This window comes from Apostichopus japonicus, chromosome 12, assembly GCF_037975245.1.
Source record: "Apostichopus japonicus isolate 1M-3 chromosome 12, ASM3797524v1, whole genome shotgun sequence".
Lineage (NCBI taxonomy): Eukaryota > Metazoa > Echinodermata > Holothuroidea > Aspidochirotida > Stichopodidae > Apostichopus > Apostichopus japonicus.
In genome coordinates, this window is record NC_092572.1 from 10,870,470 (window position 1) to 10,890,201 (window position 19,732).

The window sequence follows — 19,732 nt, forward strand, 5'->3', positions numbered from 1 at the left end:
AGAATCACCTGAAATTGATATGGTGTCTTGCCATATGTCTCAAAGGATGAAATTGGGCCCCCCCCCCAAAAAAAACTTTTTGGTTGCTAGGATATGGCCCCGCCTAGCAACCAAATCCAGATAGCAGTTTAAGAGCCCTAAATTTGTGTCAAGTTTGGAGGCAAGGGCGGCGGAAGCACTTTTAATCTGGGGGGGCACCGACATCAAAGGGCACTTTGCAGAAATTCGATTGGACTGATGCAGCCTTATATTTAGTACCCTTTATAACTCTTATTGTATTATCTTATTTGCGTATACACATCACTCCCCCCCCCCCCCTTTCAAGGAAAATATGCATACTGGCACTGCAATATACAATGTGCAAATTGGGAAACAAGGAACAAATTTTCTTTTGAGACAAAATGAGGTGAAATTATGCTAGTTGCTAATGTAGGAATATTTCAAATTAGAGTTTATTTCTTGTTAATATCTTAACAATTTTTTCCCATTCGAAATAGCTTTGAGTTTGACCCACAGAAATTCATTAAAAGTCAGGGGCGTAGCCAGGATTTGCAAAGTTTTATGCACGACTATCTGAGCGGAGCGCCACCATCGGTTGGCGCGGAGCGCACAAGAAAATTTTTTGTTTTACAAACCCCTCAGATGGCCGGAAAGGGCCCTTCCCGAGTGTTCATTCTGGTTCCCTGGCCTCTTGCTAACTTGAGACACCTCAATTTTTATGTAGAAAAAGGGCACATTTTTAACCTGAGGAAAAGTGGGGGGGCACATGCCCCCTGTGCCCCCCCCGGTTCCGCCGCCCTTGTTTGGAGGCATCTTTTGCATAAATGTAAAGTATTTTATGTCTGATATTGCAGATATTGTGGAAGACATGTGACCTGTCTTCCAATTAGCTAATTTTGAGGAAAATTTACAGTCTCAATTTTATAGTTTTATACATACTACGGCCTATTTTGGAACTAACCTATACAGTGTGTGTATGTACTTAATAGTATGCCAGCACGCAGTCGCCGTCATACAAACCGAACGTTAGGCATGTGACTCGATAGTCACTACGCCACGGCAATGCAGAACGCGTGGTTGTTTCAGATCCAATGAAGTTTCTCACAAAATAAGCCCTAGCGCCTAAAAAATATGCAGTGAAATTACACATACGTGCTAAGTAATGCCTCTTTATTGAGATTGCTTGATAAATACTTCAATACCTACTTCGATTCCGCAATTTGGTGATCATTTCGAATGTAATTTACCATTAGATTCAGCCATTTTGATAGGATTTGAAAATTAGCAGTTGATAGCCCTGATAACTGCCGGTGCGACCCGGCTAGATGTCACTGTTGAACTACGCACAGCGGACCAATCAACAAGAAGCGCGAGGGTTGAATTCGTTCAAGTGAATTATCACCAGGCTCACTTACAGGAGGATCAGATATATACCTAAAGTATAAATGTTAAACAAAATAAAATCGGGGTTTTAGACGATTCGAATTCGCTGATGAACTTACAATTTTGTCTGTATTCTTTCCATATGAGACCACGACGTGCATACGACAGCAACCAAGATCGACGGCCCGGCCGCGAATTTTTTTCCCAAACTGAACTGACACTGAAATTATTTCCTCGATTCTGATTGGCTCTCAGCCAGCCAATAGGTTTCCGTATAAGTTTCCGTACGTATGGGCAAAGATATTTTTAGGTTATAAGGCTTTATATACAACACCTAATTATATTCCGGCCATTTGATTGGTTAATTGCTCGTCGATTGCATGCAAAATCCGCTCTATTGCACTCTACGAATTCACTTCAGCAGCTTCTAAGGAAACCTGTTATTGATTGTGCACCTTCTTTTACCAGTGTTAGGTAATCTGCCTTAATATTCTGTAGTATGTTTTAGACCCACTCGATCTTTGTAATGTTATGGAATATGCATTCATATGTACGTGTGCAAACGATGCACTACATTGTATAATCTGCACCTGTATGTTAATGAGCTGTGTATTTGCATATTGATATATAAGTTAAAGCATGCCGTCTGCTCGTACCCCTGTCTCTCCATCTTCGAAGCACGTTGGAGCATGGAGGTAAAAACCATGGTTGGATTAATTAGCTACAACATACAGTGAGTCCGCCGCTGGGAAGACAGGGTGCAAGCCACGAGACGGACGTGTAACAAAAAACGTCATTTCAGTTACATTCAGTTCGACCGGACTTATATTTATTTCATCAGTGGAAGTTTGTCATGTACTAATTACGTTAAACAACAATACTGGCATAACATTAGTCTAGAAGTCAGTTCGACCGCACTTACATTTATTTCATCATTGGAAGTTTGCCATATACTATAATTACGTTAAACAACAGTACTGGCATACCATCAGAATCTAGAAGTCATGCTATTTATTCCAATTAGTACTTGTGTTGTGCTGAGTGTATAACATCAGCCTAAAGAACAATCAACATTCCAGACCATTGCCTATGGTTTATATGCGAAGCAGGAGCACGTCCACGCATTATTACTAAATAAGATTTACAAACAGGCAACGATGTACCTTCTGTGAGGAGAGCGCAACATATTCCTTTAGCGGAATTGGCTACTACAGTTCTTGGCTCGTCATTGGAAGGTCTTCCAGTAAGGTGCAAACTTGTTTCCGGTCCAGTCTACTTGCTGTCGGAGTACAACCTCAACATTATTGGGTGCAGAGGGTGACCTGAACTGACGGAGTTCCCAACAGGTACTCTCCATGAACTAAGACGAGTTTGTATGACTATCGTAAAATTATTTCATGTACTATATTGTTGCATACCTGGTAAACAAACCTTGTGAGTGTTACGTAACATTAAGCCAAGCTCGTACAAGGTAGCCTAAGCTTGTAAGTATAGTAATGTATATTGTATAGTGCTACTGCTAGTGTGCTGGGATTGTGAAATTCTTATCTAGTTATTCAAATACGTTGGTACCAAAATGGGGGATTCGTATGTTGTATCTCCACCAACATTTGATTGGGGAACTCGAGTGACTTACCAACATCATTTCGAAATTTCAAAAAGCATTGTCGCCTAATGTTTGATGGCCCCATGGCACAATCTGCTAAATCAGGCAAGATACAAGTCACATATGTACTATTGTGGTTGGGCCAGCACGGTATTAACATTTTTGATACATGGAATGTTACAGACACACAACGTGAAAGTTGTGATGAAATTTCCAAGTTGTTTGAGAAACACTTTGAACCAAAGACAAATTATCGGCTAAGCAGGTTCCTACTTTAAAGATTCAGACAAATGCCTTCTGAAAATGTTGATGAATTCATAACCTGCTGCCGAATCCAGGGTAGTAAATGTAAATTTAATCCAACTGAGCTTGAAATTAGACTGATTGAACAGCTAATAATTGTCACATCACACAAGAAGGTGCAGCAAATTCTGTTAGGCAAAGATGAAACCTTAAAGTTGGATGATGCATTAGATGTAGCAAGAACCATTGAGGCTACAAGGACACATATGGAAGCATTAAATGCACCCTCTATCTCTGTAGATAATGTGCACAAGGACCATACCAAAGTCCATCCTGGAAATACCCAGAAGTGTGTTAGGTGTGGACTAAATTATCCACACAGGTGGAAGTGTCCGGCCGAAGGGACAAATTGTAATTACTGTGGAAAGCCAAACCATTGGGAATCCATATGTAGACAAAAGAAAACGTAATGGAAAGGGTGATCATCCAAAAAGGGGAAGAGGCAGTTTTAAACCTTGTAAGCTCCAAGATGAGCGACATGTAAACGGTTTGACAAATGCACATGTAAACCAGAGTGATTCTCATGTAAACAGAGGTGCTGAAAACCTTTGTTTTGATTCAGTATATATATTTACAATATAAATGGTCCTCAGAAAATAGCTGATAATCAAGCTGTTGCCAACCTGAACATAGTTATAGGTGATCAGCCAGCCACACTAAAGGCCAAAGTTGATACTGGTGCCAAAGGAAATGTTTCGCCTCTGCGTATATTTAGACAAATGTATCCTCATTGTATTGATAAAAGTGGTAATCCACTGCCCAGATCCACTAAACCTATCGAAACCATGGTCATGGCTTACAATGATAGCATCATACGTCATTTCGGTACTCATACCTTAAAGTGCAAGTTTCATAATATAACCATAGAAACTGAATTTTATGTTGCTGATGTCAAAGGTCCAGCTATTTTGGGATTAAACTCATCCCTATTATTGGAGTTAGTTACCTTGCATTGTGGTGTGTCTGTAAACACCACTAAAATTGACACTGCAGATGACTTAAGAAAGTTATACCCTGATAGATTTGAAGGGAACTACCATATTGTTATAAACACAGATGTTTCACCGCTAAGTCATGCTGCTAGATGTCCAATACAAATAATAGATGATGTAAAGAAAAAGTTAGATGACATGGAGAAACTAGGTGTAATTGAATCTGTAACAGAGCCAACTGATTGGGTCTCTAGTGTAGTGTACTCCCAAAAAGCCAATGGGAAGTGGCGTGTATGCCTAGACCCCAAAGACTTAAACTCTGCCATTAAACGTACTTACCATAAAACTCCAACATTGGAGGAAATTACTCATAAGCTTGCACACAGTTCCGTATTCTCCAAATTGGATGCTAGACATGGGTATTGGTCTATCATGTTGGATAAAGAATCCAGTTTCCTAACCACTTTAATAGTCCTTTTGGACGGTATAGATTCAAAAGACTGCCATTCGGCTTGTCTTTTAGTCAGGACATATTCCAGGAAAAACCATATTCCAGACAAAACACCCGTTCTTACTGCAGTGTTTTATTTGTGTCAAACTTTTGTTGTGCCGTACTCAACAATCACATATAAAATCAAATTCTAAGAAGAGATTAATGGGAACAGACTACAGTAGGTCTGTACACATACTCTGTTTTAATACTTCCTCCTCTCTGTACTTTTAAAATCAGACTGTAAGGAAAGATGAGACTATATGCACAGTGACCCATCAATTTAAAAAAAGAAAAAGTGAAGCTATCAATAATTATATTAAACTCGAGACGAGAGCTTTCTCAAGTTTGAACTAAACAATTAATAACTTACTTTTTATTAACTGACGCTCCATTCTACACAAACACAATAGTCAGTCGCTCAAATAGCTGTACTGATCATAGCATGTATACCTTGAATCAGCTGGTTCCTAGGGCTATTTAGTCTAACTGGTTGCTAGAGTCTAGCTGGTAGACGTACATAGGAAATGAGAGGTGTGGACAGTATTTTCCCTATTTTTTTTATATTTTTTTTTCATACTGATTATGTTTTGCTTATAAATATTCATTAGATCGAGATCCTATCCCAGAGAAAGATGTCGCCAACTTGATCATCAATTTTGGCCCTCAGCATCCAGCAGCCCACGGTGTCCTTCGTCTTGTAATGGAACTCAGTGGAGAGGTTTGTACTTAACAAACAATGATAGTACTAGTATCATATATCTAAGGATGTAGCCTTGTAACCTTTATACATGCACAAATTATGTCTTTAATCGTTAGTCCCTATAATGTACGATCAATAGGTCAAATTTATGTTAAGAAAACCTAAACAAGCAATACTGTATGTATAGTACATTATTGATCAGTTATGTCAATGATCAAACTGAACAAACATAATGAGGGCAACATTCCACTGTGTCCATAAGTCCTTATTACAGTATTATCTTCATGGCAACTGAAATTGTTTTCAGTGCACACTCAGTGAAGGTTTCATCTTTGTAGCACCCTGGGTGATTTTACGTTAGCAGGATGCAGTAGTCCTATAAGTATTGGTATAGTAATAGTAGGTCATATCTGCACTGGTTTATCAACTCTTTCCTACATATTCAAGGCTTATTTTTTAAAAAGGAAATATAATTCAATTACCAGATAGATTTGTAGTTTTTGATAAAGTTTAATGGTGGAAACCACTAGAATGCACGCATCGATATCGGCAATAATCAATGCCTCTAGTGTTGCTTATGTTCGGTAAATGAGTCTGTACACCTCTTCATCATTTTCTCTTTCATATTTAGACTGTCATTGGTTGCGATCCTCACATTGGGCTCCTTCACCGCGGTACAGAGAAACTAATCAAATACAAGACTTACCTCCAGGCAATGCCCTATTTCGATAGGTTGGACTACATGTCTATGATGTGCAATGAGCAAGCCTTTTCATTGGCTATTGAAAAAATGCTAAATATTGAGATACCTGAAAGAGACAAATGAATAAGAGGTATGCCAGGGGTATAGTGTAGTTGCTTGTAATAATTGACACATTGACAGGGCCTAATGTAAAGCCACAGCATGGAAATTAAATTGATGTGTTGTACTTCATTAACACTGCTGTACTCTCCAAACGTCAACCTTCCCTTAGGAATTTCAGAATCTTTGCTTATTCTTATACAATTTCAGTAACCAATAATTTCTCTTAAAGCCCTGAGTGAGCTGTCTCAACTTTTTTCCACTCACTACAACCTTGCCATGTATATCTGTATACTCCCCTCGTGGTCTCCAATGAACTGTTAAACAATTCTTTGAAGAGATATTTCAAGGTAGCTTATAATCTTTCATTTTAAACCAATATTTTCATAGTTTTGTGCAATGCAATATAATGAAGCATTCAGTGGACACTGTATGGAGTATGCATGCTATGCACATCAAGAGTTGTCTCTGTCACTTTGGTTATTCTTGAAACAGAATTCCTTGATTTCCTATAGATTGGTAAGTTTCAGATTATGAAACATTAAAAGTGCCTGATGTCTGTTGCAAAGTAGGTAGAGTCTGTGGCATTGTTGTCAGAAGAGATTATGCGGTTATTCCCCAAGACGAACATCAAGGGATATATTCCAACACTTTTCAAATAGGTAGGTTGAGGAGATCTCGTCAATGTTATTTATATAAACCTAGGACTGTTTTCATTCTCGGTAAGTTATTATTGGTCATGAATATCAGTTGATTGTATGCAAACTTCTTTGCAATCATGTGGAAAGGATTTATGGTAGCACGCTTTAAATAATTTCTCAAACAGCATTAAAGGATCAGTAATAAACTATAGAAAGGATACACATTTTTTACCCAATTTTGATATGTTTTCAATTTCGACAGTACTAATGGCAGAGATGAGCTGATCATATGGTGGCTGTGGGGTGCCATGCTCTTGATGTTGGTCATTGACCCCATTCTTTTGGCTCTTTGAGGAACGTGAAAAGGTAATTAGATACTTTTCTCAACGTTTGCCAATTAATTTTATGAATAAGTAAATGGTTATTCCAAGTCAAAGGAAAATATGTTGAAGTATGTTTTATGAAGTTTCCAAAAAACTATCTTCCTTCGTTGAAGTTTTTCTATCCTTAATGTAATTTAAATTAATTTAACCTAACCTGAAGTCTTGAATTCGAAAAATCAGTTCCAATATTTTGCATTGTTTGTTTATAAAACTACTTATTACTGTTGTGTTTGTCATTATTAGATTGATGTGGGTGTGTCGAGGGAAAGATTGCGAACAGAAATAGGGTTTGAAAATTGCTGATAATTTGCAAAATAGGTTTGGATATTTATTGTGACCTTTGTATTGATAATTGTTGCACACATGATTATCGTATATTAATTGCAATGATGTCATCAAATGCATTCCAATTACAACAGATTAATGGTTCTACAGTGGGATACCAATTCCCAACTGTTAAACTGTTTCCTTGCCTATGATTGTGTAGCCCTTTGGCCACATCTCTTTGTTCTGGGTAATCAGCAAAGGATAAGTACACTAAACGATTTGATACTACGGCTTCGTATGAGTATTCAAGTATGCTCAATCAAAGCATCTCTCATCCCAGGTACCCAACAGGTTCTCCCAATATACAATAAAGGGTCATAATTAATGCATCAACTTTCCAAACATAAACACAAGTATTATATTAAATGGTTACACAAAAAGAATGTTTTAAAATAGTTATACACAAGAATATGTAAAATTAAAATTATGGGGGTATGTGATTTTATACTCTCTTCATATTGTATTTCATATTACTCCTTTTTGTCTAACATAAATATACATCCTTGTCACAGCTTACTGTATGAACAATGTCTACTCTCTACTTGAAACACTCTGTAACAAATGGAGACTAATGTGTACGAATGTATAATACTTGATTAGGTCTTGCATTGAAACTTCCACATCTGTAAAATAGACATGTATGTGTAACAAGTTCCTGCAGAATCTAAAGGATGATAGATTAATCATTCTGCATGCAACTAAAGGTCAAGCCAACCCTCTTGCTTTGCCCTACCACAGTGAAGCACATCACTGCAGCAGTACCTATGGTAGCAAGAACACAGTGCACTAGCAGTATGTGTAGCATTATGGACTATGACAGTAGTTCACATGCCTTTTTTTCCTGTTATTTCACTATTTTGTGAACTGCTCCATTCCGTAATATCAAAATGCAATAATACCATGTGACTATTTTTAATTATCAATTTGTTTTTACTGTAACCATTTTCTATAGTTGTTTGAACTCTCTGAGAGAGTTAGTGGAGCAAGGATGCACACTGCCTACATTCGTCCAGGAGGGGTCTCACAGGTGAGTCTGGTATTTCTCGTAGCACAATTTGCATGTTCCTGAGCAGCTCTGCTGTGCAAGACCAGTATTGTCATTATTTTGAGATGATGTCATCAACTCTTTGGTGCTGCTCACCTGCAGGTTTGCACACATAAATTTCCGGCCAATCTGTGTTGAGTGGCACCATCGTTTAACTTTCCACGCAATGTTTTTAAACCAGTCAGAAGCTTCACATGATACCAGGATCCTGGCCACTGCATTGCAATCATGATTGTTACTAGTGTCAATACTTCTGGGGTCACAAACCCCAGAGCGCTGGTTCTTTGCCCTCATCACTTCTGCACAGACTGGCGAGAGTCTCATCACTTCTGCACAGACTAGCGAGAGTCTGGCTGCCGAAGTGCTGTAGTTCTATAACTAGCTATTTGATAGCAACCTTGATGACTGTCATTTACTTACATTTAATGTCTTTTTGAATCAACACAGTTTGCCACCCCTTATGAGATGTGGATGTGTGTTGGGTCAGCTTTATTACCTCCCCAAGGGCAAACAAGATCCTGATCCCCTTGCTTTATCATATGTAAGGCCAGCAAGTGAGAGTTACTGTCACTAAACTCATACATTCTGTTTAATATAATTCATATAAGCTTGTACAATTGAGACTGCTTTTTGAGTTGCTTTTGATTTCATTCCTACAGGATCTTCCTCTTGGGTACATGGATGATGTATATGACTGGGTCAAAAGGTTCTCCCTAAGGATAGATGAACTTGAAGAAATGTTAACATCAAACAGAATCTGGAAGGACAGGACCGTTGGCATTGGTGTTATAACAGAAGAAGAGGCACTCAATTACGGCTTCAGGTTAGAAGATGTTATTAATAGTTGTTACGTCAGGTTCTAAGAGAGTATCGTAATATAATTAAAACATATATTAAATAAGAGGGGATTTAACGGCAACATTTCTGAAAGCAGATTCATAGAGTGATTTTCATCAAGTGTTGTACTATTGTTTCATACAGAAAATAAGGAAGACAGGTATCATGCCTAGACTGGTTTCTATTCAAAATATTTAAATATTAAAATAATAAAGAATAGACCATGGAAATGAAGATAATTGTTTTGTTAACACACCTAATAAATTGTAGGAGTGAAACAGTGCAGGCATTCAGTGAATATTAGTTTTAGTTCTTACTTTAGGATAATGGGCATTATGATGGAAGTACACGTTACAATGTCATATTAAAATGACCTGTTATATCTCGCTTTCTTTTTGCTCCAAAGTGGAGTTCTCCTGCGTATATCCGGAGTCAAGTGGGACCTGAGGAAGGTACAGCCCTACGATGCTTGCAAGCAATGTGATTTTGACGTCCCGATCGGATCCAATGGAGATACATATGACAGGTATGAGATGTATCATAATAAGTTCTTTGTGTTCATCAAAACCTGTCATAAAACTGAAGGATTCATAAGGTGCAATCAAAAGGGATTATCACGTATCCAAGGATTGATCTTGCCTCTAGACGAGAGAGATTACATGTGTCATACGAACTGATCATCAATTGGCATTCCAAGAAAGGAACTTCAGACCCGGCAGCATGTGCATATAGTTTTTATTGGTCGGTTCCCAGATTAAGCCTTTCCAAATTTTAAGGAGATGCCATGTCAAGTTTTGGTGAGAGCTCCCTCTAAGTGTTACTTTTCTTTTCTCAGCCATTCAGGGAATAATTTCACCACTATGGCATTGCAAAATGCAGTTATGGAAAATGACCCACTAGCGATATGAGTCCAAAGATGTGTAGTAGGGTGTCATAGTATCTTATTAAGGACAAAGTTCAGAGCTTTCGATACTGGTTCACAAAGATTGTATGGTAAATGATAAAATAATGTCAGTATGAGTTTGTATTATCCATACCTGAAAAACCTGTATTGATTATTGTCAGCAGAGCCATATAACATTGGCATTCTGATTTATGACAGATTATGTTTCTATCGATATTAAGGATAAATAAGAAGTTGCAGTTTGAAACTATGTTAATACTTTCCCTGTACATTCTTACAAGTGTTTAGATATTTTAAAAATTGTAGTACGTATGTTTCTAAGAAAACTTTTCTACTTTAAAGAGAAACTGTCTCGAGAATTTTTTATATCCTCCATTTATTTATTAAAGCTGTTGAAATAAAATGTTCAACTTCTGCAAAATCAAACACAATTTTGCAATATCCTGTTAACCTGGGAATTTCAGGTCTATTCTTTTCACTGTTACTGGATTGTTCCACCTATTTTAACTGTTTCTTGTGACTTCAATATTTGCGCCACTAATCAAAAGTGAAAGCTCATTTTGTATTTTAAAGTTAAAAAGAATATATTTCACTGCAGTGCACTCCAATTTGCCCCTGAGCCTAAATAGTTGGTATCATATTACCATCCCCCCCAACTTCTGACCAGACTTTGGTAGCAATGACCACTTCCTCTCTTTTACTGAATCTATCATTTCGAAGACCTTTACATGTTGATATCTCTGGACTACATGAAAGTCACCGACATCGTCTCCGAAGCATGGAAATTTTGTGGTCAAAATAAAGTAAAACTGTTAGCAAACTCCTTATCCACTAGAGAGCCTGTGTAGGAGAATGTGTAAAAGTGGTGTTGTGGTGTAAGAGGAATTACAAAACCTAAGTTTAATGTCTACAAATGCACTGATAGCCCCCCGTGTTATATGTTGTTTCATTTCCTCACAGATACCTTTGCAGAGTTGAAGAGATGAGGCAGAGTCTGAGGATATGTCTCCAGGCACTGAACAACATGCCAGAGGGAGAGGTTAAAATAGATGATAACAAGATTGTACCACCAAAGAGGGGCGAGATGAAAGTGAGTGCATTAACCTAGTAGACTTTGTGTGGAGTCCCTAACCTTTCAAGACGCTTTTTCAAGTTAATTCCAACAACAGAAAAGCCTTGAAAAATCAACAGTGAATTTAGAGAAAACTTTGATTCTGTAGCTAAGGCCTAAAGTACATGTATACTGTGTGAAATATTGATTGTACAATAGAAATATTGGTTTGTAGCTATAACAAGACCTACACTTCACTTCACTGATAATAGATTTTTGCAATTTGAACATAAAACGCAGCTTTAGTTTCGATTGCAAGGAAAAAGATGAGCAAAGACGACGTGATCAGTCCATTAGGGTCTGTAGTTGATTATAGTTCATGGGATGGAAATGAAAACCTGGAAGTTATTACAGGGGAAACAAAGGAAACAAAATGACAGGAGTGAAGTGAGCTTAGCATTCTAAAGTGTTTCATCTGTAAGGAAATATTGCTCGCAGTAGCGTAATGTTACGTTTGTATTTTCACTTTTGTTTTCTCTAACATAGGATTCTATGGAAGCTTTGATTTACCATTTCAAACTATTCACAGAGGGCTTCCAGGTGCCACCTGGTGCAACTTACACAGCTATCGAAGCACCTAAGGTATTATACTGATTTATCTCTTTGAGTGTATGTTGCAACATGAAGGTTTTGTAAAATGAACCAAACATATACACAGTATGAGGTATTGGGATCTTTCTTACACAGTTATTGAGTCACCTAAGGTATTAAACTGTTGTATCTCTTTGAGTATAGTTGCAACATGAAGGTTTGGTAAAATGAATTAGACATATACATTTTTTTGGTCATGGGATCTTTCTTACACAGTTATTGAGTCACCTAAGGTATTATACTGATTTATCTCTTTGAGTTTATGTTGCAACATGAAGTGATGTATTGGTTGGGAGATTGATATTGTATGAAAGCTTGTTTTACCAGTTACCAGTTGAGCTTCTTAGTTCACGTATAAAATTCACCTATAGTGCTTTTTATCTAAGAAATGTCATGTATTAAAGCTTGGTGCATACACTTCATCCTGGTTGTGTCAGGGACATGTATTGAAGCTTGGTGCATACACTTCATCCTGGTTGTGTCAGGGACATGTATTGAAGCTTGGTGCACACACTTCATCCTGGTTGTCTTTCCTGAGAAGGTTTCCATTTCTAAGGAAATGACCCCTTCAAACAGTTGATGCTCTGACTGATGCTCTCATACACTACAGACACAGAATCATCCGCAACCTTCATAAGTGCTGCACATCTTACGTATATCGTTTTGGTAATATTTCCAGTTCTGTACCAATTAGATAGCATTGCTGGTCTGGTATCATTTACACAACAAAGATAAATTACACATAAGTAAATAGGTATGGTACACTTACCAAACTGATCACAACTATATATCTAAATTATATTTGCTAAAGGCACATGTATACAGGGGGTGGGGGTTCATTTGAACCACCCCAGAGAGCCCAATGAGCCCTCTTTTTTGCCAATAATCACAAACCAATACAGTCCCACATACACAAGCTAATTGTGTAAAAAATTAAAAACGTGCACCAAATGCATATTTGTGTTAAAGCACACTCTTCAATATTATGTCCAGGAACTATTTTGATATTTTCTTTTGATCACTTCCACAAGGCAGTGCTAAGATTCACTTTGAAAACATTCTCCCATACCCCCCTTTCAAAAATATCCCATATACGCCACAGGTTAAATGAGAGATGTTTTTCTTTGTTATAACTATTAGCTGACCTTCTTGTACACCGCTACAATAGAGCTGTCACTTCTTTAGAGGCGTCTGAGAAAGAGTTGAAGGATGCCTCAAAATCCTGCCAGAAAGGTAAGTCTTTTACATTTCTTCTTTAATTCATTCTCTATAAGTCTCTTTTGGGTAATTGGTGCAAAACACAATAATTCCATAGCACTATCAATGTAAGTTAAGCAGTACTGTTTCACAGATCTATTTCTTTACTGCCATATACCATCCTTCTATCATTCTCTTACCTCTTAGGGCAAAAGGCCATCTCAGTCGAAGAGATACAGCAATGGTCTTTGCAACAAGAATCTGAAAGACTTCCTCCAAGCTCTGGTAAGTCATGCATGGTTGTATGCGCATATCATTATTGACACTACATCATTGGACCATATCAATGCCCCCCCCCCCACCAACAAAAAATAACAAGGTAACTATGGATATGGTAAAAGTGTATGTTGGCTCACCCAATGAATGATTAAAGCGTATTAGTAACTTTCCCTTTATTTCCTTACTATCATACAGCTTCAGGTGTAGATCTATCAACTGGGGAGCAGTACGTTCTGAAACTGAAGGCTTTTTATGAAATGAGGTAAGAGAGACTCTACACTTGGCTTCAGATAAACAAAACTCTCAAATCTGATTTAAGTTGTATGCTAATCTGTAAGAAACCCCCTCCCCAACACCCACACACATGAAAAATTTACAATACATCACAATTGTAACTAACAATTGCACTTTTTAGTTCTTCATACATCTGTTTTGACAGTAAATCATTGTAGACATAATCAATTGAAGTATCCAATATTTTGTACCAGTTTGCAACTGCTCAAACAGGTGCAAATATTGATAATTAACAACTTTTTGCATGATATACCCGCTAATCAGTTAAAATGAAAGTTTTGCAACAATACAGATAATCTATGTATAAAAGAAGATCAATAAAGCGTTTCAGCACTGAAAATTTCTATTTTTTGGTATTCACAGCAAGGAGATGGAGAACAGAGCTTCACAGGAGTGGATGCTGTTCCAGACACAGCTGCTCTTTCGAAGAATTAAACGGTGTGTGGATGTTTCATCAATGCTATAATTTGTTTCAGCAAAATTTTCTTATAGTTACCTTAGTGTTAGCATATTTCATTACAAAACAAGTGATACTTTAATTGTAGTCTTTATTACCCCAAATTATAGCATACTATAATTGCTGACAGTTTTCAAAAGTACTTTCCTGGAGGTCGTTATCTCCAAATTATTCTCAGAGACTCAGACATTCTAAACAAACACACAAGATGACATTGTACATGAATATGTCATAACAAAACTTAATTCCATTTGTTTTAGACTTGACGAGGAACTGCAAGTTTTTGAAGAGCAAAGGGGCCAACGATGGGGAGAAGGGTCACTTCCTCAAAGCCCTCCAGACAATAGAAGATAGGAGCAGGAAAAGTGCACTATCCAAAATCCATACCATGTCAGTGGATCGGTGGTTCCTCATACAACTGAAGAAACGTTATGCAGGTAAACTGCTTATGAAGCTTTGGTTAATATCTGATGATATCTGATATATCAGTATATAAGTATGACAAACTTCAGAAGCATAAAACCAGATAAATTGACAGTGACTTGCTTAAAACCAAACCTTATTATAAGGATCAAGTTTGATTTGCACATCCAAAATATCTCAAACAATAGACCTGCATGACTTGAACTTGGGGCCCGGAATACTGTAATAAATACTCACTTCAAAATGGTTGCATGAAATTGAGATTCTAGCCAAACAATACTAACTTGATAGTGAGTCACATACAATAGCATAGTTCAAACAGCAGTTTAGACAAACCTACATTTCATATATGTCTGACAAAAACTAACTTTTGGTTCCTTTTTCCTGGTTCGTTTTTTATATCAGTATCTCTGGCAACCTCACTGTTCCATAGAAAAAACCAAATTTGTCAATGAATACACAAAAAAGAAAGGAATTGTCAAAAGTGCAACTAATGAAAAACACAATCTACATTTGTTTTGTTTGTTAATGGTTGCTTCATTTTCCTACTTTCCATTTGCTTTTACAGATGGGCAGGCAATTTTACAAAGGCTCTGCAAGCAGATCTCAAGTGTTGGGACAAAACTGAAAAGGGAGGTAGAGAAGGCATGTTCGTAATCAGTTGGTTGACATGATACACAAAGTCAACCACAGCAAAGATGAACTGAACCTGCTGAGGGAAGAAATGCTCCGCATGGTCGCATTCTTCCAAGAAGAGCTCAGGCAAGTACATGACAGGCTGAAGGAATTTGCGATTGGCACCGGTCAGCATTGTCTTCTGAAGCAGAAGTGCACCATAACATATTTAAGCTTGGAGTACTGTCGAAGAAGTTTTGGTAGCATTATTGACTTGCCTCCCTTGGACGCCACTTTCAGTTCACTCAGGGAAGTGTACAGAATTAGGCAGGCCCAAATCATTGAAGAGCCTTTATTTGTTGACCTCACTGTAAATGGTGCAGGAGGAATGGAAGAGGATATTAATATTTCAGATATAGAGGAAGGACAGGAAGGTGAGGGGGAAGTAATGGAGTAGGGGAGGGGTTGGAAGGAGTTTTAGTAGAAGATGAGACAGAAAGAGTCCTAGTAGATGCTTTGGTTGACCTGTTAGGTGAAGTTCCATCGTCAGATGAGGAGTAGGGGCCTACTGGGTTAGGGTTACTTGTTTTTCTTTAACATGTTAAATTAATTTTTTGACAGAAGAACATATTCCTTAAATGAATTTCATTTTAATTCAGAATTCATTTCAATGCCAACTGTGCTACAACTCATGAACAAGCAAATGGAACATGTTGAAGGACAGCTGTCATGACACATCAAAGACCACTGACCACTTACTGTTATAACAATCTGGTTGAAACAACCACAACTAGTTTCAACAAGATATTGAAATGGCATTTCCATCTATATGGATATGTGGACTTTTATTGTCTTTAGTATTAGCGTAATATCGCATACCATCAGAATATCCATTTAAGATAACAGTGATTATGATGATAACTTTAAAGATTTGGCCTTTAAAGTTGGCTTTTTCAATGATATGTATCCGGGATTTTTCAATGAGATGGATGGGGAACTGGATGGTCAGTTAAGGTAACAATTATTTAGGGCTACCAGACAATCCTTTTAAATACCTGGTATTCATCCTTCTTCTGAAGGGACATATGGATCCATTTCATTCTCCGTTTGTCTGAAAGCGCTTTCCACTTCGCTCTTAGCTGTGACCTCGGAACCTTTCGATTGGGGAATAAAATAAAAAAATGTTGAAACATGGGACATAGTTCTATATTCTACACTCAGGCAAAGAATTTCACAAATTTAGCTACTTGCTAAAAAAAAAAAAAAAAACATGTTCTTAAAAGACCCACCCTCCTGGTTAAGATCAACATCCCACTGTCATTCCCCTGACACCTCAGTAACTGTACAGGCTTTGGAGTGCAACACTTTAATAGTTACTGATAATAATCAGTGATCAGGGCTTTGTTGGGTACTGAAATCTTGCTTATATTTTGACTGACAAATGCAACCCCACTTACAATGTGTTTAAGTTCGCCAACCACAACATGTATGGAGTGGGGCTAATTGGTGATCTGCTACCGAACGGTTTTAGTTCGGGGTGTTCCGTGCTTTAATGATATCATAGAAAATTGAAAACCTAAGAATAATGGAGCAGTAGTTTTAAAGAACCTCGAAAATATGTTTTTATAACGTTAAGAATAACGTACTCTGAATAACTTACCTCGGGTCTGTCCTGTAACTGCTTCGCCAACCACAACATGTATGGGGTGGGGCTAATTGGTGATCTGCTACCGAACGGTTTTAGTTCGGGGTGTTCCGTGCTTTAATGATATCATAGAAAATTGAAAAACTAAGAATAATGGAGCAGTAGTTTTAAAGAACCTCTAAAATATGTTTTTATAACGTTAAGAATAACTCACTCTGAATAACTTACCTCAGGTCTGTCCTTTAACTGCTTCGCCAACCACAACATGTATGGGGTAGGGCGAATCTCCCCTCTCTTCCAGCTGTTGTCTAGACTCTCTTCACTACTTCATAGAATAGTGGATACATCTGTCAACAAAGCTATACCCATATCTACTTACATCAGCTTGTATCAACTCCCACTCCCCCTGCCTCCCTCTCCCCTCCCTTCCAGCTGTAGTCTAGACTCTCTTCACAACTTCATAGAATAGTGGATGGATACATCTGTCAACAAAGCTATACCCATATCTACTTACATTAGCTTGTATCAACTCCCACTCCCCTGCCTCCCTCTCCCCTCTCTTCCAGCTGTAGTCTAGACTCTCTTCACAACTTCATAGAATAGTGGATGGATACATCTGTCAACAAAGCTATAACCATATCTACTTACATCAGCTTGTATCAACTCCCACTCCTGCTGACACTCTTTGGGTGTGAAGTTTTGAAAGGACACCTTCTCCCAGTCTACCTTTGAAAGGGTGAACTTCCATGAATGTTTGTCACTCTTTGGCAACTGCTTTTGCAAGTTGCTCAAGAGAGTTAATCTGTCATCCATCTTGAAATGGGTATCTGGTGACAGACAATGTAATCTTTTATTGAAGTGAAAAAATATTTAGTTCGGGGTGTTCCGTGCTTTAATGATATCATAGAAAATTGAAAAACGAAGAATAATGGAGCAGTAGTTTTAAAGAACCTCTAAAATATGTTTTTATAACGTTAAGAATAACTTACTCTGAATAACTTACCTCGGGTCTGTCCTTTAACTGCTTCGCCAACCACAACATGAATGGGGTAGGGCGAATCTCCCCTCTCTTCCAGCTGTTGTCCAGACTCTCTTCACTACTTCATAGAATAGTGGATACATCTGTCAACAAAGCTATACCCATATCTACTTACATCAGCTTGTATCAACTCCCACTCCCCCTGCCTCCCTCTCCCCTCTCTTCCAGCTGTAGTCTAGACTCTCTTCACAACTTCATAGAATAGTGGATGGATACATCTGTCAACAAAGCTATACCCATATCTACTTACATTAGCTTGTATCAACTCCCACTCCCCTGCCTCCCTCTCCCCTCTCTTCCAGCTGTAGTCTAGACTCTCTTCACATAGAATAGTGGATACATCTGTCAACAAAGCTACACCCATATCTACTTACATCAGCTTGTATCAACTCCCACTCCTGCTGACACTCTTTGGGTGTAAAGTTTTGAAAGGACACCTTCTCCCAGTCTACCTTTGAAAGGGTGAACTTCCATGAATGTTTGTCACTCTTTGGCAACTGCTTTTGCAAGTTGCTCAGGAGAGTTAATCTGTCATCCATCTTGAAATGGGTATCTGGTGACAGACAATGTAATCTTTTATTGAAGTGAAAAAATATTTAGTTCGGGGTGTTCCGTGCTTTAATGATATCATAGAAAATTGAAAAACGAAGAATAATGGAGCAGTAGTTTTAAAGAACCTCTAAAATATGTTTTTATAACGTTAAGAATAACTTACTCTGAATAACTTACCTCGGGTCTGTCCTTTAACTGCTTCGCCAACCACAACATGTATGGGGTAGGGCGAATCTCCCCTCTCTTCCAGCTGTTGTCTAGACTCTCTTCACTACTTCATAGAATAGTGGATACATCTGTCAACAAAGCTATACCCATATCTACTTACATCAGCTTGTATCAACTCCCACTCCCCCTGCCTCCCTCTCCCCTCTCTTCCAGCTGTAGTCTAGACTCTCTTCACAACTTCATAGAATAGTGGATGGATACATCTGTCAACAAAGCTATACCCATATCTACTTACATTAGCTTGTATCAACTCCCACTCCCCCTGCCTCCCTCTCCCCTCTCTTCCAGCTGTAGTCTAGACTCACTTCACATAGAACAGTGGATACATCTGTCAACAAAGCTACACCCATATCTACTTACATCAGCTTGTATCAACTCCCACTCCTGCTGACACTCTTTGGGTGTGAAGTTTTGAAAGGACACCTTCTCCCAGTCTACCTTTGAAAGGGTGAACTTCCATGAATGTTTGTCACTCTTTGGCAACTGCTTTTGCAAGTTGCTCAGGAGAGTTAATCTGTCATCCATCTTGAAATGGGTATCTGGTGACAGACAATGTAATCTTTTATTGAAGTGAAAAAATATTCCACACTGCTAGTTGAAAACCCCATCTCAATAACATGCCCCTTACTTGAGATATGTTTGATTGAATATAACCGTTTTGGACTACCTTGTTATCTGCTGGACCTGAGATGCATGTCCATCACTGTATCATTTATACACTGTGCTGTATGCTGCAGCTGTATGTACTGACTGTACACTAGTATCTAATTACCGACGGTAGTAAGTTGTGTGTGTATTTTCTGGGATCGATGGTGGTGACCAACACTTCTGTTACACCTCATTGGAAACTAGGTCAGATTACCGGCATTAGATGTTTCTTTTTGCGCGAGTCTTCACAACCTTTAAATAATGACAGCCCTTATACTCAACTTTGACTATCTCCCA

At 38.1% G+C, this 19,732-nt stretch overlaps 2 protein-coding genes and 1 pseudogene across 14 annotated transcripts in view; 1 reads left to right on the plus strand and 2 right to left on the minus strand.

Moving 5' to 3' along the window:
* Positions 1–19,732, minus strand: part of LOC139977024 (uncharacterized) — an 82,922-nt gene that overhangs the window by 26,536 nt on the left and 36,654 nt on the right. Inside the window, exon 1 of one of the 13 annotated variants that reach the window (XR_011796374.1) lies at positions 1,503–1,643. The exons of 8 other annotated variants lie outside the window; for them this stretch is intronic. The gene's annotated coding sequence lies outside the window, so the exon portion shown is untranslated. Of the gene's footprint in view, positions 1–1,202; positions 1,477–1,502; positions 1,644–19,732 lie in introns of those variants that run through there. 4 more of the 13 variants (XR_011796373.1, XR_011796376.1, XR_011796378.1 and 1 more) reach the window with 4 other exon arrangements.
* On the plus strand, positions 2,073–15,763 carry LOC139977348 (NADH dehydrogenase [ubiquinone] iron-sulfur protein 2, mitochondrial-like; annotated as a pseudogene).
* LOC139977351 (nucleolar transcription factor 1-like) lies at positions 16,355–19,312 on the minus strand. Its single transcript, XM_071986640.1, has 4 exons — positions 19,114–19,312; positions 18,378–18,560; positions 17,617–17,795; positions 16,355–16,477 (listed from the first exon to the last, which is right to left on the minus strand). The coding sequence occupies exons 1-4, from the start codon at positions 19,310–19,312 to the stop codon at positions 16,355–16,357; spliced, it is 684 nt and encodes a 227-aa protein (XP_071842741.1).

Coding starts and splice junctions, on each gene's coding strand:
- LOC139977351 (XM_071986640.1), bottom strand. CDS start 19,312: ATGGATGACAGATTAACTCTCCTGAGCAACTTGCAAAAGCAGTTGCCA. Junction 18,561..19,113: donor GTGTAGCTTTGTTGACAGAT/GTATCCACTGTT, acceptor GTCTGTCACCAG/ATACCCATTTCAAGATGGAT. Junction 17,796..18,377: donor GTTGATACAAGCTGATGTAA/GTAGATATGGGT, acceptor GTCTGTCACCAG/ATACCCATTTCAAGATGGAT.